A 24838-nucleotide genomic window follows, 5' to 3' on the forward strand; every position below is an offset into this window, starting at 1 on the left:
AGAGTGCGAACAGAGAGCATGTGGACGGTGATTGACAGCGGGGCTCTATATAGTAAAGCCAGACGGTCTGGGTTTGAATCCCAGTTCTATCACTTATGAGCCGTAGGACTTGGCAGGCTGCTCGGTCTTCCTGTGCCTCACTTTTCTTCTCCATAAAATGAGGGGAGTAATAGCACCTATACTTCACAGTTCTGCTGTAAGAATGAAACGAGAAAATGCAGGCAAAGGCACCAGGTGAGGAGCCTGGCTCATCCTGAGTGGCCACTCAGGGCAGCACGGCACCAAGAGAAGCTTGCCATGAAGGGTGCAAGAGGAAAGGCACCTCGTCTCACCTGGCTTCCGTGGCTCTGGTCCACGACACCTCCAGGGGCCTCGGAACCCTAAGGCAGCACAGCCAAGCCTGGGAAAGATGACGCGCCACCCTGCACTAGCTGCTTCCCTTCCAAGAATCCTAGAATCCTGGGCACTGAGATGGGCAAAGTGATACTCAGAGAGAAGCAGTGGGTGGAACTGGGCCCTGGACTGGACTCTGGGTGACTGCCTCAGGTGCAAGTACGACTGACCTCCTCGGCTATTGGTGGCACAGGACATGGGGCTTTACAGCAGTCCTGGGTTCAAATTCCAACTCCACGCCCACAGGCCCAGACTCCCCCTTCCCCCTCTTCCTCGCCATCCTTCTTCCGTAACCTCCAGCAGGCTCCCATTCCAACAGGCCTGGCCTCTGCATGGACAGCCATCATATCCCTGAGCAGAGGCCCTCCAGGCTGCCATCAAAGGCCTCCACTCCTAGGTGGGGACCAAAGGCACTTGGTCCAGCCCTGAAATGTTGGCTGTTCCTGTCCTATGGGCTTTGACTCAGTGGACTTGGGATCGAATTGCATGACTGCCACTTGCTTGATCCTGGTAAGTGACTACACCTCTGTGAATCTCAGTTTGCCTACCTGCAACTGGAAAGCTGGCAAGACGGATGGGCCTTGGTGGCACAGGTAGGCAGAGGACGGGACTGGGAGTTAGAAGATATGTTCCAATTTCAGCTCTGCCCCTTCACCTCTTTGAGCCTCACTCACCTCAGCTGTAAAATGCAGATCACAGTCACCTGGGTCCTAACTGTTCTAAGCACCCCTGGGAGACGAGGGGTACAGGTGTGAAAGAGCTTTTTACAGAGGGCAGCCCTGTGCAAGCACAAGAGGGAGCTACTGGCACTCCTCTGGCACAAGAAGGTTCATTTCAAAACATCAGAAGTTTAAAAAGAAGGGGAATGGCATGATAATGCAGGGATTTTAGGCATCAATCAAGGAATGGATTGCCAGGGCATGAGGTCCCCCAATGAGTAACTCTGGGCTAGTTATGCTCCACTCCTAGAATTTCATTTTCTACATCTATGAAATTTGGAAACAAAAAAACCCCTTTTACTATGAGGAATCAATAAGAATATAGCACAGACAGTGCCTAGACAAGTCACTGGCACACTGCTGGGGCACAATTCCTGCCCCCATGCAAAAGAAACAAGCTCCGGGCAGTGGTTCTCAAACTCTGTGAAACATGATTCCACCAGAGTCTAGTTCTGGAAGATCTGGACTAGGGCTCAAGAATCTGCATTTTATCAGAGGTCCCAGGCAATTCTTCTTCATACAGGCCCTCCCCGGGGTGGGCTGGTCTGTCGTGCTCGGGAGTGGGGCCCAGTCTCCTGATGAAATGTGGGGAAGTTGGGAAAGGAGAAAGAAGACAGGAAGGGGAGTAAGGAGTAGGGGGTGGAGCTAGGAACAATCTATTAATCAATCTCCTCCCTAGCCAGAAACAATAATTGAGGCTCGTACATCCTTCATGTGCTAACAGTCTGCAGCTGCAATACAAAGCTTTGATTACAAATGTCAAAAAGACAGGGCATGAAATTAACTTCCCCTTAGTCAGTGGGCACAGGGAGATGCGGCACTAATTCACTGCCCTCAGTACGAAAACTCCCCTCGACAATGTCGCATCAAATTAGGGCCGGCACTGCTGGGATGGCATCTCCATCTTTGCCCAATGTGCTCTTTTATAATTAGGCCAGGCCTGCAAACAAGGGCCCTGAGGGGGTGAGAAAGGTCAGGCCAACAGGCAGATGACAGGTACGGGGTCAACTGGGAGGTGGCCAGAGATGGCTGGGATAGAGGCCCAAGAAGGTTCTTCAGCTTCCCCAAAGGAGCCACCCACCAGGAAAGGGAAGTGGGGGAGATCATCCTGATAAGGAGCAACTCACCCCACCTTCTCTGATGCAGAGAAATGTGAAACCCACCTTCTTTCTGGGCCAATTCCTGCCCTACTAGCTCCACTTGAGAGACAGGAGCTCCAGTGGCTTTTCTGAGGTTGATCACACTGAGTTAGCAGTAGAGCCAGGCCCAGGAGCCATGTTCCCGTAACTCCTGTACTGTCTGCCCTAGCCTGACCTGTGGCAGTCAAGGTACAAGGGGTGGCAGGAGGTTGGTGGTGGCAAAGCCCTGCTCAGGCTGCCTTTGGGAGAAACTTTAAGGAAGAGGGCTTTAGGGCTGCCCTCTGGCCCTCCCCTCTTAGAAAACCGAAGCTCATGCAGTTATTCACTGGGCAAATCCAGGGCACCTCCTCCGCATGGGGGCAGAAAGTGCTCTGTTAGAGCTTCCAACCAGCCCACCCCATGCTGCCATGACCAACTGAAGTCTTCAAGGTGACAACCCCCGGAGTCAGCATGCAGGCTTCCAGAGGAGGTACAAGTGGGGAAAGGAGGGGAGGACTTATGCTTGGCATGCCCCTAGGATCAGGCTTGCCCTTTAGCCTTGGGGTCCCTTCCTACCCTTCCCCAAGAATGCCCAGGGCATTCCCAGGCAGGCTGCCAGGGACCTTGCAGCTGGGGATCCTGTTTCCCTCCTTCCCTGGTCCTCACCCCACCACCTGGCTCAGAGGTGATCTCTGGCACACAAGTGATGGCTTCCACAAGGTTTGCCTTCCAAATGCCAGGGAAGGTTCTTCCAGGTGTGGCATGTGGTGTGGCCTATAGACAAGGCATGGCAGGCAGCCAAGACTGTGCACTGCGCTATGTGTAAGACACTGCATCCACCCACAAGCTCCCGCCCACACATGCCCACACAGAACTGAGATTCCCTCTATCTCAGGAGGGGCTGGTAACACAGGCTACCCTTCCTGGCACTCCCAGCTGAGAGAGGTAACTCCCACATCATTTCCATCACAATCATCTCCCCTGGATCCCAGGTGACTCCAGAGCAGAGGGGGAGTACAGAGAGGAGGGCGCTGGCCCGGGGTGGAGCTCTGGCCCTGCAGGAGGAAGCTGCCTCAGGATCTTAGGCTCTTGGAAGGGGTGGGGGTGAGGGGCTGCAGGGAGCAGCCCAAAGGCACTGAAGAAGTAGAGCAGGGGTTACCCTTCGAGGCAGAGTGGCCAGTGACCGTCCCTCCCACCGATCAAGCCTGGGCAATGTCACTGGGCTGCTCAGAGGTTTTAGAGGGCAGGGGCTTGGGATGGTCCTCCACAGCTATCCACAGCTACTCGCATGCCTCCCACCCCCAGGCTGGAAATGAGGCCCAGGCCATTCGTCACAGATGGACGGACTGATGTCCAGAAGACCAGAGTATCTTCATACAAGGGGCTCTCTTTCAGTCACCCACAGCTGATCACCACAGGGCAGTGGGTTGTGGCAGGTCAGAGTAGGGAAAGGGCTAAGTGTGCCTTGTCACCTGGGAAGGAGTCACCAAGCCAGCCAGGGGCATTGAACGTTTTCCTTCCTGCCTTTCTGGTCCCCCTATGATCTCCAACTCTCTCCTGTGGCCTTCTAAAATAGCCATTAATTAAAGCTTGGTAATTAACTTTCTGGTCCAAGTAATATTTTGTTAAAGGAATTCCATTAAAGGGTTGATTTGCATATCCTCAGACACGGGGCCTGGAAATAGGTAGGTTACTTGTGGAGAATGCTACAGGCCCGGTGGCATCCCAGGCATGGGCTCTGCTGGCACCTAAAGGCACAAGGGGATTAAGAAGGCAGCTATACCTGATATATGTCAAGCCCCGAGGTTCTCCCGAAGCAGGTGGACAGTTTGGTCACAAAACTGGCCAGCTCAGTGGCCACACACCCAGACAGAAGCTGTGCACAGATGTACACATGTGAGAGCTCAAACACAGAACACACCACTATACACACCGCATGACCCAATGTATGCAAACACACACACAGCAGACGTGTGTCTACTGAAAACAACAATAATGATAGCAGTCAATACTTAGCAAGCACTTATTAGACTGAACTATATGCCTATACTCGACCTACAAAAACAACCACCTCATATGGTCCAACCCAGGATGAAGTGCCAGGCACTGTTCCAAATGCTTTATATGTGATTAGTCATTTCAAACGCACAGACATGTACAAGAACGTTTACATATAATGAATACACACCTTCAGGAGGGCAGGTGCATACTTGCAAGACATACAAAAACACGCATGCACAGATGTACACATGGCTACATGGCTCTATAAAGAAAGGCTTCTCTAGCCTTCGAAACCCCCTCTCTAGCCTTTGAAAATGTGGGGCTGATCACATTCCCACCAGCTAATTTCCACCATTCCTAAAAATATTGCCCAACTCGGATCTCTAGAAAATACACAAGGGAGCCACAGATCTAAAAAGAGGGCGATAAAAATGAGAAAGCAAAAAATAAATTGGTTCTTCCCCTATGTCCAAGTCCTGTTCTGTGGCTTTCCCCCTCCTCTCTGGAGATGAGGCTCAGAATCATGTGCTCATGTGTGAAGGCTTGATCAGTCCTGCCCCTAAAAGTGTCTGTGGGGCTCCAAGTACAATGCTGCAGACAGGTCGAACCTGATCACCAGGCCTGGCTTCTGTGATGGTCCCACCACTGTGCCTTTGGCTGCATGCCTGTTTCTGTGACTCTAACAGCCCTTTCACTGCCTACCTAACTTGCAGGGCAGAAGACCTCTCAAAGTGCTGTGTATATGCCGGGCCTCCTTATGACAATTATCAGATTAAGAATTAAACCTGATTCCCTTATGGAGGGGAGGGGAGGAGAAGAGGGAAGAGGGTTGGGTGAGCCTTCCTTGCATGTAATTAATGAATTCCCTGCCCTACCTCTTGGAAGGCAGAAGCCCATTTAACAAAGATCCACCTACCCGGGGCCTCTCAGAGCTGAGGGAGGCCACATAGGGCAACCAAGAACCCTGCAAGAGGCTTGTCAGAACGTTCAGAAGGCAAAGAACAGGATTAGACAAGATTCAAAAGAAGAAGCACTACTGGCCATTAAACTCCAGAAAACACTATTCAAACCCTAACCAGCAATGAGATTCAAATAACAAAGAAATATCTTTTTTCTATTTGAACGACAAAAGATCATTTTAATGATGACAATGTTTCTAAGGGTGTGAGGAAACAGGTGAGCATGCTCAAAAATCATTGGGGGAGTGTAAATTACTAGAGGCTTTGCAGTGGGGGGCATTTTTATCAAAAATCCTTTGACCTAGTAATTCCTTTTCTAAGACTTTATTCTATGGAAACAATCAGAGGCATTAACAGAGACAAATATTCAAGGATTTAAATACCAGCATAATTTTTAATAATAAATAGTAATTACAAAAATACTAGACATAACCTAAACATTTAAATGATTAAAAACACGTATGGTCCAAACATAGACGGAATGATGGACTTTTAAAATACACACAGGAGAAGTTTACTTCTCCCAGGCATAGACAGGAACAAGGGTCACTCTGCCCAGCTATTTCCTAGTAATGATTCTCTGTACAACCCTTTTCACCTTCCCAGGGACAGCAACATCTCTCTTTTGAACCTCAGAAGAACACAGCATGATTACCTGGTATGATTCCCACGTTGTATATGAGCAAATGGAGGCATATCAAAATGAAGTGACTTCTCCCACCGACAGTAACTCTCGCTACTGAAAACCTACAACATGCTAGTCTAGCCTCTTTCAAGTGTTATTTTATTTAATACTATTTTAGAAACATTTAAGAAATGTGCAAGACCTGGGGCTAGTTGCCTAGGAAACAGCACTGAACCGGACACTTTCTATCAAACACATGCTGGATATGTGAACGTTAATGTTTCCGGTGACATTATCACCATGACGCCCATTTTGCAGATGTGCAAACTGAGGCTCAGAAAGTTTGTGACTTGTGGCTTGCGTGGCTTCAAAGCCAAAGATCACACACTTCCCATTATTCCTGGAGACTAATTCCTGCACAATCATCTCTACATCACCCATGGGAGGGACCAGACACTCCCTGCCTATGGTAGGGGAGGGAGAGAGGCAAGAAAGGCCAAGCTCTGAAGCCCAGCTTCTCTTGCACCTACTGTCAGCAACTAGAGCAGGAAAACAGATCCCACCTTCTATTTTCCCTATTTCCCATTAAGCTCCTCTCCCCTCTCCAGGGACTGCCTCACCCAAAGGAGCAGAAGAGATTCTAACCTACCGGGGGCAAGTTGAGGGTTCTTGAAGGCCCCCACCCCCACTTCCAAGTATCTCCCTCCCTAGGCTTACTCTGCTTGGAATCCCACCGTTAGCTAACCTTCAGGTGTGGGAACTCCATGCAACACACATATTCCTGAGAAGGGATCATCAATCTCTAACTCTGCACATAGCAGCCCTGCACACCTGCACCTGGCTTGCCCACCTTTACGCGATCAGCTCTGCACTAGGCCAGCTGGGAAGAATGGGAAGGGGGTTACAGTCACTTGAGAGGAAGCACAGGGTAGGGGGACAGCTTGAGAGCCAGAGGGTGCACACTCTCAGCACCTAAGGGGGGCCAGAGTCACCCAGAAACAGCGGCAGAGAAGTGTAATATTGCCAGCTGACCCTCCTAGCTACTCAGAACATTAATAAACAAGTGACTTGGAAATTATCTTCTGGGAAGACAGAACCACCACATCCTAGATGGCTTTTACCAACATTAAGACAGCCTTATAAATGAAGCAGCAACATTTCCAGCCTGCAAAACAAAAATGCTTCTGCCAGCACACTTCTCACGAGCAGCATCCATTTCTGTTATCCAGGAGACACGATCACCTGTCCGTGGTGCTTACTTTCAAAGACTCCAAAGAAGAAATAAGCATCTGAGGGGGCCAGGGATTTTGGAGACCAGCTGGAAATGTCCCCTAAACCATTTCAGGAGAATAAGTACAAGGCTCAAACCTGTCCTGTGGCCCTTGAGACCCCTCCAGGGCCCAGCTGTGCCCACCAAACCCTGGCTAGCCTGACGCCAGCCTCACAACCAGGCATAACACCTCTCCCCCAACCTGTTGGGCTCAGCTGCCCCACACCTGGGCCAGACTCCTTTCCCAGGGAGCCAAAAGATCCCAGGACAGAAACAACTGGTTTCCAGCCTCCAGATGAGAGAATTCCAGAGCAAAAAATAGCCTGCACAACACAGCAGTTTGCAGAGCGCAGCAGATAGCATGTAAAACAAAGCCACTTCAGCAGCCCTAAAGCAGACCACGTTATTCAAAGTCTGAACCCAAGTGGCCACCCAGAGCGCCCTGTGCTCTTTACTGACAGGGGGAAGCCTCGGAGACCAGGGCTCACACACCTGATACCCTAGAAGCCCCACCCTCCTTGCCATGCTTATCCCCTCACTGAGGCTGCACTTACCCCCTCCCCAGTCAGAAGGCTCAGCAGCCCAGTGGGGGTCCCATGCAACCAGGATCCAACCCCCTCCTCAATGCCAAGCCAAGCCAAGCCAAGCCATAGGCAAACCACTGTGCATTGTGTCCCCCCACAGCCTTCAACAGTGTGACTACACCACATAGGAGTAGAGAGGGAAGATCCTCTCCTCTCACCCAGGCTCGACCATGAGCAGTTTTTTTTTTGGGGGGGGTGGGGGGATGAGGGGAGGTGAGCGGGGTGTCCACCACAGTTGGTTTTACTCAGTCAACTCCCACAGGACGACTCCAGGAACTGCCCCAGAGAAGTATCTACCAAAGAGAACTATCTGCCCATCCATGCCCGAAGCAGCTGATAAATCTATTATTTCTAAGCAGAGCAGTAAAGCAGGAGATCCCAGTCCTGACAAAGCCTATTTTAGCTCCAAGGCTGGGTCTGGCCGGGGATTTCAAACTCAGTCTCTGCCTGTCCGCGAGAAATCTGGGCTCCCTTCCTGTGCCAGAGAAGCCACCAAGCCAGATTTTGTTTATAGAAAATTAATAAGACAATTCCACACCACTGCCAGTGACATTCGGCTCCAACTGCTACTGTTAACACCGTTTCTAGAAATGGGCTTGTCGGTTCATTCCCGAACCCCCGCCCGCCCCCACGCCTTGGCCCCCTTAGGCATGTGACAAGGCTGACCTGACCTGAGACCAAGCTGGGTGGGCAGGACCTGCTCGAGGTCATCTGGGCCATGCCCAGACCTCTAGCCAGGAGGCTGGGGAGCCAGTCAGCACTTGCCAGCTTCTTGGTGCAAGCTTCCCGCTGGAAGGAGGTAAACATGGCATGCACGCTGTCTGTGCCCAGGAGGGCAGACACACTCAGAGGTCGGACCGCCTGCTGTCTCTCCCGCTCCCCGGACAACCAACACATGCACATAAAACGGGGGTACATACACAAGACCCCGCATACGGGTGCAGAGGGTTCTGACTCCCGCCAAGGAAAGCGCAGAGAAGGGCATGTTCCTGGGGGAGAAAGCTGGAGGCAGGGGCCAGGCGGAGGGAGGAAGGCAGCAAACCGGGTGGCCTGCCGCCCAGACAATAACAAAGATGGGAAGCGAGATTTTTCAAAGACGCAGTGGCTGCACCCAGCGCTGAGCTCCGGCCTGGCTGCATCCTCTTGCCAGGGCACGCCTGGTCCCCTGGGGCACCATACCCATCAAAGAAGGGCTGAGGGTCCTGCCTCGGGCTGGGCTTGGCAGCTGGGGCAGGAAACCAGCTGCAGGCAGCGGCGGGGATGCCCTGGCACCGGCGAGAGCAGCTCCGGGCTGGTGCAAGTTAAAGGTCTAGTGATTCTCCCCGGGCTGGGGGTGAGGGGAGCTCTCCAGGAAGATGCTGGGGGTCAGTGAAACAGCCCCTCGACCTCGGGCAGGAGTCGGGCTACAACTTGTATCCTCTGCCTGCCGGAACCGAGGGGAGGAGAGACACCTTCGTTCTACCTGCGCCTGCCCTCCAGGGAGTGCCGACTTGCCAGTCATGCGCGGGGGCACAGCCCGACCAAGGCGGGTGCCAGGGGCCTGAGACGTCGGGGCCGAGCGCCGGAGAGGCTCCTTGGTGCCCGCCTGTCCTTTCGCCTCCACTGGCTGCGCAGGGGCTCGTCCCGACCGTGAGTGGCCCCGGGTCCCGTCTCGGTGGCTGCGCCCCGTGGGAAGGTGCTGGTGCCGGGCGGCTGCGGGCGGGGCCGGGCGGCTGGTCCCTGCGCTGGTGGCCGCGCGGGTGACCCGCTCCGGCCTCTCCTCGCCCGCCCCGCAAGCCGCCTCCCCTTGGGGTCTGCACACCTGCTCGCCGGGGCGGGACGCGGGGAGGTGGGGCCGGTCCGCTCAGCCCGGCCCCGGGGGCGCGCGCCCTCCCCGGGGCACCTGTGCCCGTCGGCGCCCCGGCCCCTCCCCGCCGCCGGGTCTGCGGGGCCGCGGGGTCTGCGGGGCCGCGGGGCCGCGAACGCCTCCTGCTCCGGGCCCGGGTCCTGGGTCGCGGCTCGGACGCCGCAGCGGCGCCGGGAACAATGCGCGTCGGCGCGGCGAGGCGGGACTTCCCGGGGCCCCGGGCCGGGCTGCAGGCCCCTCCCGCCGCTCCGTCCCCGGCCCTCGGGCTCACCTCTCATTGTCCGCGGCGGCGGCGGCGGCGGAGGCGGAGGCGGCGGCGGAGGCGGCGGGGGCGGGGGCGCCCCGGAACCCCGGCAGGATGTGGCGGAAGCTGTGGTTGCGGTCCAGCCTGGGCTGGCTCTTGGTGCGCTTGATGGAGCCCTTGAGGCGGCGGCCGAGGAAGCCCTGCGCGGGCGACAAGGGGGAGGGAGGCGGGGTTAGCGCGGCGCCGCGGCCTGGGACCCGCCGGGACCCGCCCTGAGCCCCCGCCCCGGGCCCCCCGGGACCCCCGGGACCCCCCCGGGACCCCGCCCTGGTCGGGCGGCCGCGGGCTCGGGCTCGGGCTCGGGCTCGGGCTCCGACTCGGACTCGGCCCCGGCCCCGGCCCGGCCCCGCGCGCGCGCCCCGCCCCGCCCCTAAGCCGCTGTTGCCATGGCGACGCCGAGCCGAGCCGCGCCGGCCGCGGCCGAGGCAGCCCGAGCCCCCCGGGCGGGGGCGGGGCGGGGGGCGGGGCGGGGGCGGGGCCCCGGGCGCCCCCTCCCGGGTTCCCGCGACCGGGCTCGCCCCCCCCGCCGGGAGGAACCCACGCCCCGCTCCCCGCCCGGCCTGACCCTGCGTGGTCCCCCCCCCGCGACCTGCGGGCTCCCCGCCCCGGGCCGTACGGATGAGGCCCGGAGAGCCCGCGCGCGGCGAACCCCGGCCCCCCCGGAGCCCCGGCCCGGGTGCCACTCCCTTCCCAGCCAACCGCACCGACCCTCGGGGGGAACGGAGCCCCTGCCCGGAGCCTTGGTAGGTCCCCCAGCGGGGACAACCACCCCACGGGCAGGGTCCCCAGCACCTGGCTCAGGCAGGAGGCCGAGGCCGAAAGGTTTGCCGAGCGCGCCCTCTGCACGCCCTCTGCACCCTGCGAGACTGGCCGCCGCGTCCCGGAGAAGATGGGCCTCCGCTCAACAGGCTGCTCCGGGGCCCCCCATTCGTGACCCTTGGAGGGTAGGGGTGCGTGCCTAGGAGGGCTGTGGCAAACCTCGGAGGCAGGGCCCCCACCAGGCCATTTCTTTTATCCACTGACCAGGCTGTGACTGCTCGCAGGACACCGCTTAATTCCACCCCAACCCCAGGAGCTCCTGGTCCCACGGAAGAGACAGTACAGCGCTCAACACACGACAGGCTGAACCAGTGCGCCCTTCATAGGTGAGGGGAGATGGGGGGGCTCAGGGGGCCACAGCCTGGGGTGTCCAGGATTTGCAATGACAGAAGGCTGGAGGTGGAATTCCCCGAGGGAGGGAATGCAAGGGGTTCTGGGGTCTCACCCCCCGCCACCCTAGCCTCAATTCCAGGTAATATAAGGACGGAAGCCAATGGGATAGTAACTCACTCTGAAGTGACTGTTGTACACAATCTCATCACCACATTTCATGCATCACACAATAAAGGACCCAGAGGGACGCCTGGGTGGCTCAGCACTGGAGTGTCTGCCTTTCACTCAGGTCGTGATCCCGGGGTCCTGGGATGGAGTCCCACATCAGTTTCCCCATGGGGAGCCTGCTTCTCCCTCCTCCTGTGTCTCTGCCTCTCTCTCTCTCTCTCTCTCTCTCCCCCTATGTCTATCATGAATAAATAAATCAATCTTTAAAAAAATTTTTTAAATAAAAATAATAATAATAATAAAGGACCCAGAGGTGGACATTTGCTATAGGCCATGCTCTGTGATGGATCTGCCCATATCTATGGCCCCAGCACCCGAGTCACAATGAGGTGAACACATCATCTCATGTCACCCACACAAATGAGAAAACGACAGAAAAACAGGACCCCTTTCTGCAAATGAAGAAACCTGGCTGAGAGAGGTGAGGTGACTTGCCCAAGAACACAGTTTCCGGGCCGGTCTGATGCCAGAGCTTTTTGCACAGGACCCCCCTCCTCTGCCCACCCTCTTCAGGTTTTCCCTTTTCCCCATCTTCCCGCCCCCACCCCCCACCCCCACCCCCACCTTACCCTTTCTTCTCCCTTGGTCTCTCACATCCGTGGGACACCTATTCCTGCGGTCACCTGCCAGAACTCTGCACATCCTCCAGGGCCTACCCAAAACACCACCTCATCCAGGTCTTCCCAGGCAACGGGGTCCAAATGCCTCTCATCGGGGAGCTCAGCGTCACCCAAACTATTCTAACCAGCTGTAGTTCAGCAAGTATTCCTTAGGTGTTAGAGGCCACAGGAGGGACCATCATCCATAGAGAAATCCCCAGTGGAAAGCAACCACAAATGGTGGCAGGCTCTTCGGTAGGCTCTTCAGGAGACTCGGCAACAAGGCAGGAATCTGCACTTCTCTGAAAGCGCTGGGCGTCCCAACCTTGGCTTCTTGCCTGGTACACCGGGGAGGGGAGATGCACCTGGCTCACTTGGATGGGGTCTTCCCTCACAGGTGTTGTCAAGCAAGTTCCCCGACGGGCTTGTACTTTATCTTGGTTTTTATTTTCTACACTAAGGAAAATTTCACATTTTTACACTCTAGTGGCATAAAGAACCACGAGGCATTTTTCACAATTTATGTAGTCATTATGTAGCTATCCTGACAGCTTTATCCTATTTCTGAGGTTTTCTTTAAAAAAGCATTCTTCCTTCTAGGAGGTTGAGTGGGACAAGTGTCACTTCCTCTTCCCCACCCCTCCCCTTCAGGCTAGACTTAATGCTCCTCTGACAAGCTGCCTCCTCCTTGAAGCCTACCATCCCCCACCACAGCAACCATGACCTTGGGGTCTCAGATGCTGTAACATTCATTAATTAATTCATTCCCATTTATCGAGAGCCTACTATGTGCTAGACACAGTGACCAAGACAGCTGTTAACACTATGAGGGGAACAGTGTGCAGATTAATAAGAGGACAGGAGGCTCAGATCTGCTGGGAGAGTGATTCTTCAGGGAATGGGGTACATAACTCCATCACACCATACACGCCTACCCTGGAGGACCTTCAGGGCACCAGAGGACCCAGCTCAGGGCTCTGCATATAGCAGGCTTAGCAAAGGTTCACTATCCCAGAAAGCCACAGCTGGAAGAAGACTCAGATCCAGGAGACTGTATATAAGGGTGAATGAGACACAGAGAGGGAAAGGGACTTTCCCAAAATCACAGAGCAAGGTTAACCGAAGACCCCAGAATCCAGTTACCTACTCCGCCCAGCCTCACAGGTTGCTTACTGACCTCCTCCATGTAGTAGAGGGCCAAGGGCGGCTTCCCACCCAGCCCTGGCCTGGCTAAAGGGAGATGAGCTTCATGGGCAGGTCCAGGGTCATGATTTCTGGAGGCAGCTGCAGCTCCAAATTCAAGTCAGAAAATCTCATTCTAAACCTAAGTCAACCTTAGTGAGAGGCATTGGGCAAATCATGTCCCTTCCTTCAGTAAAGCAGGGTTCTGGAGGCCCAATTTCTAGGACTGCTGTGGAGCTGGATCTGAGCCCTGGTTTGCCTGCCCCACTCCCACCCCCACTCTGCATTGCCAGCCACGGGCCGGCTCCAAGCCTCAGTGTTGTTATCTGTAAAATAGGCTAAGGATGATACGTACTTCAGAAAGTTGTGGGAAGGATCAAATGAGGCAAGATATCACCAGTAAAATTAAGCCACTAAACACAATAGTTGCCAGCTTTATTATCATCATTACTGACGTCGGCTATAGTGCAGCCACCGATTTTTGCCCTGAGAAGGTACATAACCACCACGGGCGGGAGTCTGTCTGGGCCCTCCCAGGAGCCTGAAGGTTGTCTCACAGCAAGGACAGGCTGGTGTCATGCCTAGTGGATGAATGAGCGTGCCTGCGGAATGATCCCAGAGCTACAGAATGTCATCCAGGTTGGTAGTTTCAAACGCTTTTAAAACAAGCACTTTTTTCTAAAGCAACCTCACAGAGACTCCCAACGTACAAAGTGTGTGAGCCACGGGCAGCCAGGGCCGCTCAGGGGGAGGCCTCGGCTTTCATTCACTAGAGCAGGACGGAAAACTCAGGGAGCAGCCAGTGCCCTCTGCAAGGATGGAGCCTGCTGCCTCCTCGGATGGGGAGTTCGGCCTCTACTATCACAGCCCACAGCCACGTTCCCCTGTGCTCTTTAGGTAGCTTTTCAGCACTTAGGTCAGCTAAGGTCTCAGGGGCTTGGGCCCAAGGCTACTGCCTGTGGGGCTGAGTAGGGACAGCTGCGTACCCTCCACCCACTCTGTGACAGCCCGCTGCCTATTCCAGCTGATCCCCAGGGTCGCCTGAGCTTCCATCTGTCACTGACTAACGCGCAGGGCAGTCCTGAGTGGAAGACAGAGAGTCCCGTGGGGTCTCTGGCTGGAGGGACCCCAGTTCTCGGCAGCTCCCCCACCCCCTTTCCAGCCACGAGGCCACCATCCTGACATCTGGCCCTAACCCTGCTTACCCCTTCCTTGGGATGTTCAGAGAAATTTTCTCAAGGGCCTTGAAGAATTCCAGCCCACGATTTGTTCATTCCCCCATGTCAGTCAATTCCAAGTGATGCCAATGAGGAGAGATGACCAGTTATGGCGCTTTTGCTCTGCCGAATCACTGCCCGTGGTCCCCGCCAAACCCCTCCCAGGCCCTAAGAGGGAGGCCCAGGAGGGTCCAGTGCCTGTTATTGGGAATGCAGGGAGAATGTATGCTGCAGAATGCAGAACGTTTGAGGTTTTCAGGTGGGGAAAGAGAGGCTCAGAGAAGTTAAGCCACTCGCTGAGAGTGGCAGGGCTATTGGTGGCCAAGCTGCGGGTTCGAGCCCTTGGGGCGGGCAGGGTGAGGGCCCGGTACATATGTGCCCACACATATGCACAGAAGGCCAGACTGGGAACTGACAGCTCAGCCCCAACCTCCCAGGACCACAGGCCAGACCAGAGGAAAGAAGGGAGGCAACCTCTCCCTGAGCAGAGTGCTGTCACAGGTGAGGACCTGGCAGCTCCAGGAGGGGACGCCCCGCCCAGGCCCAGCCTCACACAGGCCTCACACATGAGTTACCTCGGGGACCACAGGTTTGCATTCCAGCACAACTCCTTGGGCACCCAGAGGCAGCATGTCACCACTGGTCTCTAAGCCATCTCCAAACCTGAGTGTGAAGTGCTGAGCATTGCGCCTGGCATACAGCAGGTGCTCTGTGAAGGGTAAGTCCCCTCCCTCAATGCTATCATCTGATGGGTACTGCATCTGCCATCCTGTCTTCATCACCTTCTCCCCTCCTAACATACAGACCAATGAGCGGGCCTGACCTGCCTTTGACTCCCTCTGAGATTGTGCCCAGGATGGAGGCAGAACCTGGTGGACTCTCCCCTGGCCCAGGAGCCATCCTTAAGGCCTGCATCCAGAAAGCCTTCAAGGAAAGAAACTCTTTTAACAGGTGTGTCTCTCAGTATCTATCCGCAGCTTTGCACAAATGCCAAAATCACACCTAAAAACCCAAGAAAGGGAGGGGAAGACCCCATCTAGATAGTTCCACCTCTCTCAGCCCCAGGAGAGGAGATCTGCTGGGCTCCCTGGCCCACAGGCAGCTCCGACACCTCAGCAGGCTAAGGCTCCAGGGAAGAGGTCCTGCTTCCAGAGTCACAGCAAGAGCGGAGAGGGCCCAGATCAGGCAGCCAGGCCAATGCCCACATGGTACAGACAAGGCACACGAGGCCCAGAGTGCAGGGGGACTTGCCCAGAGCCACTGAGCAAGCCAGTGGAAGAAGCACAGAAGAACCTAGGTATCCTATCTCCACACCCAGTGCTCTTTGCAAGACTAGTACCCCACTCTTCAAGAACCTCTCAGGCTCCCCACATTTCCTCTTTCCAGGCTTCAGTCTTCCCTTCTTACTATAAGGGCTGGGCTGGGTGATCACCAAGCTCCATTCCAGCACTGATGCCTGGTGATTCTAAAAAGCTGAAGCTAGAGCAGGTGCCTTCCTCATCTGGGCTCTCCCAGGCCGGCCACCAACCTACCAGCGACTCCTCTGGCTTTGCCCAAACCCTTCCGATGCACTGTTCTTCCTGTACTCCTTCCCTGTTGCTGGGGCTCTGCCCTCAGGAGGCTGCCAGGCTTCCCTGGCCTCCTTCCTTGGGAGATGTGGATCATCAGAGAGGGTCCCAGCTGGGGGATGACTCACTAATGAGTCTCTGAAAGGTCAGAGATCATGACAGGTGAAAGAGGACTGGCATTTTAAGCCAGGTTAGTGCCTGCCCGGTAGCCGCCCATTCGCAGGCCACCCTATATGCGCACATAACCCTCTGCAATTGCTTGATCCTTTGAACGTAAGACCTCCACACTCCAACTTACCCAGAAAAGGCAGCCAGACAACTCAGATCACACAAAAGGAACCCAGTCATGAGCCATGAGAGCCAGCAGGGGGCTGGGCCTTGGTACATAAGGATCACTCTTCCATTTAACACTCATTGGTCACTCATTGGTTAAACATCAGTCACCCTTGCCCAACAACCACATTTAAACCATTCACATGGTGAAATACACACAGCCAGAAATGCACACAAATTGAAGGATATGCATGCATACAAAGACACATGAGGAGGGGGTGTGCCCACAAAGAAATGCAGGTGTAAACATACAAGTCTCACCACCACCACACGCAGAAACCAATAAGCACGTTGACCAGCACACATACAAATACACACATGCACTCAGGAACTGTGCAAATAAAGATACACAAACAACAAAAGAAGATCACAAATACATACTCAACTGTCACCAGGCACACACACAATGATACATGGGGCAAATGCCACCCCATATATACTCAAGTTCACAAGCACAGCAGGAAGGGAAAGTTACCCAAAGAGCCACGTTCAAAGATCTAGAAGCCCAGATCTCAGGACCAAGGGGAGAAAATGCTGCTGCTGCTGCTGCTGCTGCTACTATATAGTTCCCCTGATCTGTGTCCAGCACCTCACTCTATCCCAGAATCTCAGGGACATTCTATTTGCTTCTCTCACACCCTAAAAACTGGCCTTCTCAGCTCCCTGAACACATGGTTTCTTGGAGTCTTGCAATGTGGCATGCTATTCCTCTGGGCCCCACCCCATCCGCAGCTAGAGAACCCCGCCCCAAACATTTCTCCTTCTGCCATCATCATGCCTAAAGCTCCACCTAAGTCCTAGGGTTACCTCAGTCTCTAGGAAGGTGCGGGTGAGATGCAAATAATCTTCACCCCCCCTCCCCCAAGAGGCATGGTAGCAAAAGGTTCTACCCTTAATGGCTATGGGCCTGAGGCCAGTGACCTAACCGTCTGAGTCTGTTTCAATTTCTGTAGAATGAGGACAACAGAAGCCACCTCGAGGTTGTTGTCACAAGTCAATGACATCATGCATGTAAGAGAACTGAGCCCATTTCCCAGCACTCACTATACATTAGCTACTATCATCAATATGGTCATTGTAATGGTTTTTATTGCTTGGACTTTGATCACCAAGGGCCAGTCCAGATATTAGCCAGAAGGAAACAGGGCAGGAGTTTATCAAAGCAAACTGTAGGACCCAAATCTCCTCTGATGGGGAAGGCTGCTGATCAAGGCTCATTCAGGGTGTATTCCCTGAGCCTGCCCCTGAGCTGAGTCCTGGAAGGGACTTTCTGCCCTCAAGGAAAGTCTAGCTGGAGAGGCGGCCCTGACCCTTCCTAGACACTCCCAGGAGCCTCTTTGCTGCTGTACTATCTCCAGTCTTGCCCCCTTTACCCTGTCCATTCTCCAAGGGCATCCAGAGGGGTCCCTGAAAAAGCAGATCAGATCCTGCACTGACCAGCTTCACCCCCTTGCATAGCTCCCAGGGTTTGGAGATAAAAGCCTAGCTCCTTGGTAAGGCCCCTAAGGCCCCTCATGATCCATCCCCTGGGCTCCAACCCTGGCGTCTTCAGTGCGACTCTCAGAATTGCCATCCCCTCCTGCCACAGGGCCTTGGCACAGGCTGTTTCCGTTGCCTGGAATGGAGGCCCCCTTGGCCCAAGTGGATCCTGCACACCCTACAGTCTCTCCTCATAGGCCTACCAGATGCCCTCAGGTGATGCCAGGTCACTCTGCAGACTTACCACAGTTCTAATTATACATGTGTTTATTTCATGCCTTCCTCCCTCACAGGACTGTGGGGTCCATGGTAGCCTGGGTTCCAGGGCAGGACACCTGGCAGGTATTCCTAAATACTTCCTGAAGGAATTAACAAATGTTTATGATACAAAAGAAAAAAGAAAAAGATGAGAATATGCTCTGGGAGGTTTTTTAAGGGGCTCCATTTGTGGTCAATTTGGGTGGGCTTGCTGGAGGAGGCAGCATTTGGGAGCATAATAGAAACATTGAAAGTGAGGCAGTGAGTGGTCTTGCTGAGATTATTTAGGGGTAGGGAAGCCGCACAGCAGCACTCCAGGCAGAATCACAGCAGAGGCAATGGTACAGAGGTATAGGAAAGCCGTAAGTCTGGCTGCCTCAGAGGCCCATGGAGAGATCACAGGCCCCTCTGACCTCCAGTTACACACCACCACTTGAGCCCAGGCTGATAACATGGGGCACGACCCCTCGCATATGCACAGTGCAGAAGACGCCCAGGTCAAGGGGTCCCCCCTAAGGAAGTCTGAAAGGAAGGAGGAAGGGGGCACCTGCTTAGGAAGAGGGTGAGCACGTGCAGATGAGAGGGGGGAAATGAGGACAAGAGAGACCCTCCTGACATGTGCCAGTGCCCAGGACCGAGTGGCATCAGTAAACAGAAATCAGACACGCATTTCTGAGGTCTCAGGAAGGGATGTGATAACCCAGAGCAGCCAGGGAGTGACTCACTGCCCCATAAATCCTCTGGCTAGCTGACACTTGCCTTAGCATAATCAGACTTCCCAGAGGTCTGGACAGCCACAAACACTCCATCAGCCCTTTAAGCCCTTGGCCAGCTCTGACCCTGGGTGGGGAGTCCAGCACTGAGGACCGTGTGGTTGCAGGGAAGCTGACTCCCTCAGGGAGCTTCACCCCTGCAGCAGGATCGCCACCTTCTCCCTCTGCCACCCTTCCAGCCCTGCCAGAGGTCCCAGCACCAGGCCAGCCTTCCTGGGGTGACTCAATGATGTCGGTGATTATTCCCCAGGCCCTGTGTTCTGCACACTCCACATGAGCAAACACTCTCAGCAGAGGCCGCCTGGCTGAGTGGCAAGAAAACCATGTTCAGAGTCAAGAAATATGAGTCCAAAACCCAGCTCTGTTATTAATAATAATGAGGACTATTCCGATGCGCTAGTAAGAGTAAAACCAGATGTACTTATGCAGCCCTGTCTAAGCTTCAGGGGCTGTACCGGAGATTTATGGGACTTACCTTGTTTAATTCTCACAATCCGACGTGCAGATGAGAGAATGGAGGCTCAGAGAGGTCAAGCAACTTTCAAAGGGCCACACAGCTAGAAAGTGGCAGAGCTGGGGTCAATCCAGATAGTCTGTGCCAGAACCTAAACACTTCCATAATCCCATTACCACACCATGAGGCTTGAATCAAGTATCTTAGCCTCTCTGTGACTCACCTTCCCCATCTGGACAATGAGGGGATTGGTCTAGCTGAGGTCTAAATCCTTCCTAGTGTGCACATGCCGTCTTTCCCCTCCCTGATGGCCCATTCTCAGGTGACACCAAATAGGAGGGATCTTCTGGCGGCCACAGCTTTCAGGAAGGAAGGTGTTAATGGTGGGGACTCCAGCTCTGTGCTGGGTCACGGGGAGCTTCTGGGAAGTTAGATTTTTCCATCTGCCTCTACCTCCCCAAGTACCCAACTGGCCAGGAGTAGCCCTGGAGCATCAAGGCAGGGAAGGGGTGCTATACTAAGAGCCACCAAGGAGCACCAGGACCCCACGGTGCCCCGGCCCTAGGGACAAGCAAACATTAGTGGGAGGGAGAAGCAAAAGGCAGGTGGCAGCCCTATAAATTCACCTGAGTGAGCAATGCTTTTTAAAGCCTCTTTCACTACAGGATACAAAACGCACCATTCTGGGAAAGGATTTTATAGGCTATTTCTCCTCCTGGGTGATTTACCATCTGTAGGCCTGGCTCACCTGGGAGCCCTGCCCCTGAAGGATTATGGGAACCCATGGGATGGGGCCAAGGTCAATTCCACAGCAAGGGCTGGTGTCTTTCCTTACCAGGGCTCTGGGGTGGTCTGGGTGACTTGTCCTGACCTTCCTTCCCAAGATGGTGGCCACTCGGCCCCAGAGACACCAAGTGGGGCTCTCAGCAGCCAGAAGATCTCTGCTCCCCACCCCTCCCCACCATGCACTCACTCACTGAATTCATTCTCTGCCTCCATGTCTCTCACACCCCTTCCCTGCACAAGCCCATCCAGGTGCCCACCACAAAGGAGGCCCCATCTCAGTGCCCAGGGTTCAGATAAATCAGAACAGTTGCTGCCCTTGAGAAAGTCACCGTCTGGGAGATGGTTAAGTCACAGCCTGTGCTCAGAAGCCTAGAGGAGAGGATGCGTGCTGGAGCGAGAGGAGGGCAGAGGAGGGAAGAAGCTCTCAAGGCAGGGAAATGGGGAGGAGGAGCCGGTAGGGAGGAAGGCCCTGAGGCTTGGGCAGGCTTGCGGGCACCAGCTGGAGAGCTGCATCCCACCCCCTAGAAGCCATCTCAGATGCTGGAGCAGGGCAGGGCCCTAACAACCAGGGCTTGTTTCAGGCATTCTTAAGTCATTCTACTGGAAAAGTAACTCATCCTGATGCTCGGTCTTGTATTGGAAACAGATGTCATCACTGCCACCTCCAAAGAGGGCTTCCTGGCTTTGGAAATCATTCCTACCCAGAGACTCAGAGATAATTATGTCTATAATCCAACCCAAATGGATGTCACTTGATGTGACAGAGGCAATTGCTTCTTTCTCGTACCATGAGGGGTTCGGGAAAAGAAGGCTTCTGAGGCCTGCACCCCCCCCCAAAGCCAGTCTCCTGCCCCCCACCCGGAAATGGCAGGGGCAGGGGCCACAGGATGGGGTGGGATGAGGGGAACAGCTCTCTTCTATGCCAGGAGTGTCTGCCCTGTTCAGACACCTTCTGACCCTCGGGGGCCTTGCTAGCTGGAGGCAGAGGAGACCAGAGGAGGCAGGAGATAGCACGGCCCAGGTTCCAAAGCCAGCTCTGTCCTCAATTGGCTGTGTGGCCTGGGACAATGCCCCTTCCCTCTCTGAGCCTCAGTGTTCTCATCTATAAAATGGAGAGGATGACAACACCGGTTGGCAGAGCCTGGGCTGGTGCTGTGGGCCAGGTTCTGCAAAAACTTCACCACCACACAGGGGCTGGCAGAGCTGGGATTTGAACCCATGTAAGCAGTTCTTTCAGCCCAGGCTCTGACCACCAGCCCACTCTCCCAGAAGACCTGCCTTGCTCCCTCTCAAAGTACGGGTGAGGATGAAACAAGACCTCGGCAAACTGTCAAAAAATAGTCATGCTGGAGTATCTACCAGCCAGCCTGGTGGCCCAGTGCTGCGATGCTGCCTGGCGGCCCTCAGGCTATGCCTCCCCTCCTGCCGGAAGGCTGTGTTGGCCCCAGGCCTCACCCCACTCCCCACTCCGGGGTCCCTAATCAGGGTCCTCTCTCCTAGTCCGCCAGCTCTCTGGCCAGCCCGGGGCCAGGCCCCGCTGCCCGCAGGTGCTCCTCAATCTGAACGGTTTCCTCTACCCAGTGGTGAGCTTTGCAGCTGGGAGTGAAGCTCCGCTGGGTCCCTGCAACCCAGGGCACACCGAGCCCTTGGACTTCAGCTCCCCTCTGGGAGCAGCTGCCGCTGTCCAGGCGTCCACTTGCTGCCCTCTGCTGCCCCCAACTGGTGGGACGGCTCTGTGCAGCTGCCTCCAGCTCCCTCCCACCTGTACTCACCACCTGGGAACTTCGTCTCTGGCCCCTCAGGGATCACTCGACCCACCTCCACCTCCTGGTGCCAGGGCTGAGCCCGAGAAGCTGTGTCAGAGGCAGTCACATGGGGGCATCAAATGATGGGTACAGAAGGGAGGTGTCTCCCTGACCACCGGGGGCTCTGAGGAAGGTGTCTGGGAAGAGTGAGCCCCCCCACCAGAATGGGACACAGGGCATGGACATGGGCTGAATGCCCCCCTTGTGCCACGTACTGGGCCCTCACAGCCACTCACCGAGCAAGGGGCTCCTGTGCCCATTTACAGAGTGGGGAAGAGAGGCAACGATACCACTCACTTATCAACAGGGCAGGGAGGCTCCCAACCCTACCGAAGACCACAGCCCACCCTCCCAGGCCTGACGTGGGTTCTACAAGCTCCAAACAGCTGTTCCCCCCACACCCCTGACCCGTAGAGTATCCTGGCCCCATGCCCAGGTCATCTGTTCCCATCTCCTGAGTTCCCACCGCAGGAAAGGAGCCTCTCTCTGCAGAATGTGGACACAGACAAAATTGACAGCAATTTTCCTTTTAGGTTTGAACGGTTTCATAATAATTAGGCTCCAGGAATGGCAATGGGCGGGGAGACTCTCTCCACCTACCTCTTCCTCCAGGGGACGCCGACCTGCCAGATACCAGGCTGGGACACTCCAGCTGAAAGGCTCCACTTAGAAGGCTATTGTGAGGAGAGGCAGCAGGCGCTCACCTGTGGCCCGTCCAGGCTCCAGCATGACTGCCCTGTCACAGCCGGTCACCGCTGCACGGCTGGCATCCCCACACTGGCTTGGGGGCCACACATGCATGTACAAGGTGGGCACAGAGCAGCCTGGTGAAGCAGAACGAGCCCTGACCAGTGTTCCAGGCAAGCCTCCCCTCCTTGGGCCTTACTTCCGCCACAGATTGGTGACAGAGTTGGCTCATCTGATGTGTGAGCCTTGCCCAGCATTTCCGTCCACCACTCCAGTGCCTAACCAGGGCCACTGTCACTGAGAAGGGACCCAAACGGAGGCAAACAGGCACATTAGGAGCCATCAGAGGCCTCTGAGGACCTTCAGAGCCACAAATGTCCCTTCCCTTCAGCCTCTCCTCCCACGAAACCTAATGGAGGCAGACAGAAGTTCCCAAGTACAGGGAAGAGAGGGCCCAAGGGAGCAGAGTGTAGGGGGCCTGCAAGGGGGTAATGAGAGGACAGAGAGACCTGGGCACAATTCCAGGCCCTGTCCCAGATACGCTGTGTGGCTTTGGGAGAGGATCCTCCCCTCTCTGAGCTGCGGTCCTCCCTCTGTACAGGGGAGGCCTTGCAAACATTTCCAAAAGCCTTCAGTGGTGGTGTTGAGGGGGCCTGCATGTGTATGTCCACGTGCCCGTGACCCTGCGCACGACAGGAAGGCAGCTGAAACGTGGGGAAGGTTCAGAGAAGCTGCAGGAGTGGACAACGGCGAGTAGCTGGGAAATCCTGAATCCACACCCACAGAGATCTGCTGGTTCTACTCTCACCCGGCATCTCCTGTGGCTCTCTGGTCCCACAGGGGAAAGCCCAGAGCCTTCACCCACTTTCCTCTCCAGCCTTCTCCCACTTCATGCCTCCGACTCACCCAACACTCTAATCCCACAGGGCCACTGGCTTGCTCCAATGCACTTAGGTCTCCCCCAACTGGAATACTCTTCTCCCTTTGTTCCTGACAAACTCCTACATATCCCTCAAAGCTCAGCCCCAAAGATGCCTCCTCTAGGAACTCTTCCCTACCCTACTAGCCAACCCTTGCTCTGGGTTTCTACAGCACCCAGCCACACCTCCATCACAGCTTCAGGACCAGCTAGAGTATACACAAATGAGCATCCAGTAAAAGTAGGTGATTGAAAAGAACTAAGACCCCCCTTCTAGAAGCATCTGCAATCAACGTGGTATTGAGTTTATCTGCAGCTTCCACCAACCCCCTGGGCCTTCCCCTCCCTGACACTTCTCCTTCTCCATCTTGCAAAAAATAGCCCTGAGACCTAATTTCAGCTAAACCTTCAAACACGATTCTCCACTTTCAACTTCCCGAGGAGGAATCAATTGGCTGTCAAGTTTCCCAGAGCCTCTGCCACCTCCCACACCCCAGCCCTGCCAGCTCTCCTCAAGGTCGATGGGAGGGGTGGGGACAGTGGAGGGGGAGGGGAAGGAGCCAGCCTGCAGGAGGGGAGCTTGGGCCTGGGGAAGGTGATGGGCTGGGGGGCCTCGGGGCAACCCCACAGTCACCATTGCTTCCCCCCAAATCAAACCATGAGTCCCCAACAGGAATGGCAGGTGACAGGGGACAGCATGCTGCTGTGCTAAGGGTCTTGGACTTTGGGAAGAGCCTCTGTCTGTGCAGATGCAGCATTCCCAGCTTGCGGCCTACCTTCCCTCTCCGCTCCTCTCTCCCTTCCAAGATTCCTTACTGACACAGAGAAGACAGATCTGGGTTTGAATCTTGGCCTCATCAGCTCTTTAGATGAGAGCTGAAGGCCAGAGATGGGCACGAGTTGATATGAGGCTCAGCCCTGGGTCTGCTGACTTTACAGCTCATGCTTTTAGGTATGGCATCCAAATATCTAAGTGCCTACCACAGGCCCAAACCACATGTTGCCTTACAAAGTTCACTCCCCTCTGGGACGCCTGGGTGGTTCAGAGGTTGAGCGGCCGCCTTCAGCTCAGGGTGCGATCCTGGGTCTGGGGATCGAGTCCCACCTCAGGCTCCTCACAGGGAGCCTGCTTCTCCCCCTGTCTGTGTGTCCCGGCCTCTCTGTGTATCTCTCATGAATAAATAAATAAAAAATAAAATAAATAAAAGAACAACAACAACAAAGTCCACTCCGCTCGTTTTAGACAAGGGTAAACAGAAGCTCTCCCAGGGTCACATGATCTCCAAAAAACAGAGGTGGGACCAGTACCGAGCCTCTGATGCCCTGTGAGGTGACTGCGGTCCTAGGCCAAATCACAAAAGGTAAGGGCCGTGTATGGATGCAAAGAGCCCACACTCCAAAGTGCTCCCAGCTGGATGGTGACCTGGCACAAGCCCAGCCCCTCCCAGGCTTTAGTGTTCACGGAGGAGGTTGACAGAATGAGTCCTCGAGAACACAACATGTTGATCCTCCATTAAACTACATGGTTGCAAAGGGCACTTCTGTGAGAGGTGGTGACATCCTGTCACCCAAGTTTCAA

At 55.1% G+C, this 24838-nt stretch overlaps 1 protein-coding gene and 2 long non-coding RNA genes across 12 annotated transcripts in view; 2 read left to right on the top strand and 1 right to left on the bottom strand.

Annotated features, from left to right (window-relative positions):
- LOC112677149 (DAB2 interacting protein) overlaps nucleotides 1–24838 on the bottom strand; it is a 189572-nt gene that overhangs the window by 71746 nt on the left and 92988 nt on the right. For all 7 annotated transcript variants that reach the window (XM_035720454.2, XM_049114507.1, XM_049114505.1 and 4 more), the window contains exon 3: nucleotides 9787–9959. In XM_035720454.2, coding sequence (XP_035576347.2) covers nucleotides 9787–9959 — 173 coding nt within the window. The remainder of the gene's footprint in view (nucleotides 1–9786; nucleotides 9960–24838) is intronic.
- Nucleotides 8562–11417, top strand: LOC118355651 (uncharacterized). 3 transcript variants are annotated; one of them, XR_007413119.1, is made up of 3 exons: nucleotides 8562–9298; nucleotides 10846–10964; nucleotides 11099–11416. It is a non-coding gene; the product is annotated as an uncharacterized LOC118355651 (long non-coding RNA). The 3 variants fall into 3 exon arrangements; XR_004818507.2 differs by lacking the exon at nucleotides 8562–9298 and adding an exon at nucleotides 10336–10562 and having other exon boundaries at nucleotides 11099–11415; XR_007413118.1 differs by lacking the exon at nucleotides 8562–9298 and adding an exon at nucleotides 10583–10763 and having other exon boundaries at nucleotides 11099–11417.
- LOC118355654 (uncharacterized) lies at nucleotides 11568–21407 on the top strand. Of its 2 annotated transcripts, none has more exons than XR_007413120.1 (3): nucleotides 11568–13619; nucleotides 15002–15148; nucleotides 17052–21407. It is a non-coding gene; the product is annotated as an uncharacterized LOC118355654 (long non-coding RNA). The 2 variants fall into 2 exon arrangements; XR_007413121.1 differs by having other exon boundaries at nucleotides 11585–11620; nucleotides 13475–13619; nucleotides 15002–21407.

Source organism: Canis lupus, chromosome 9 (assembly GCF_003254725.2).
Source record: "Canis lupus dingo isolate Sandy chromosome 9, ASM325472v2, whole genome shotgun sequence".
Lineage (NCBI taxonomy): Eukaryota > Metazoa > Chordata > Mammalia > Carnivora > Canidae > Canis > Canis lupus.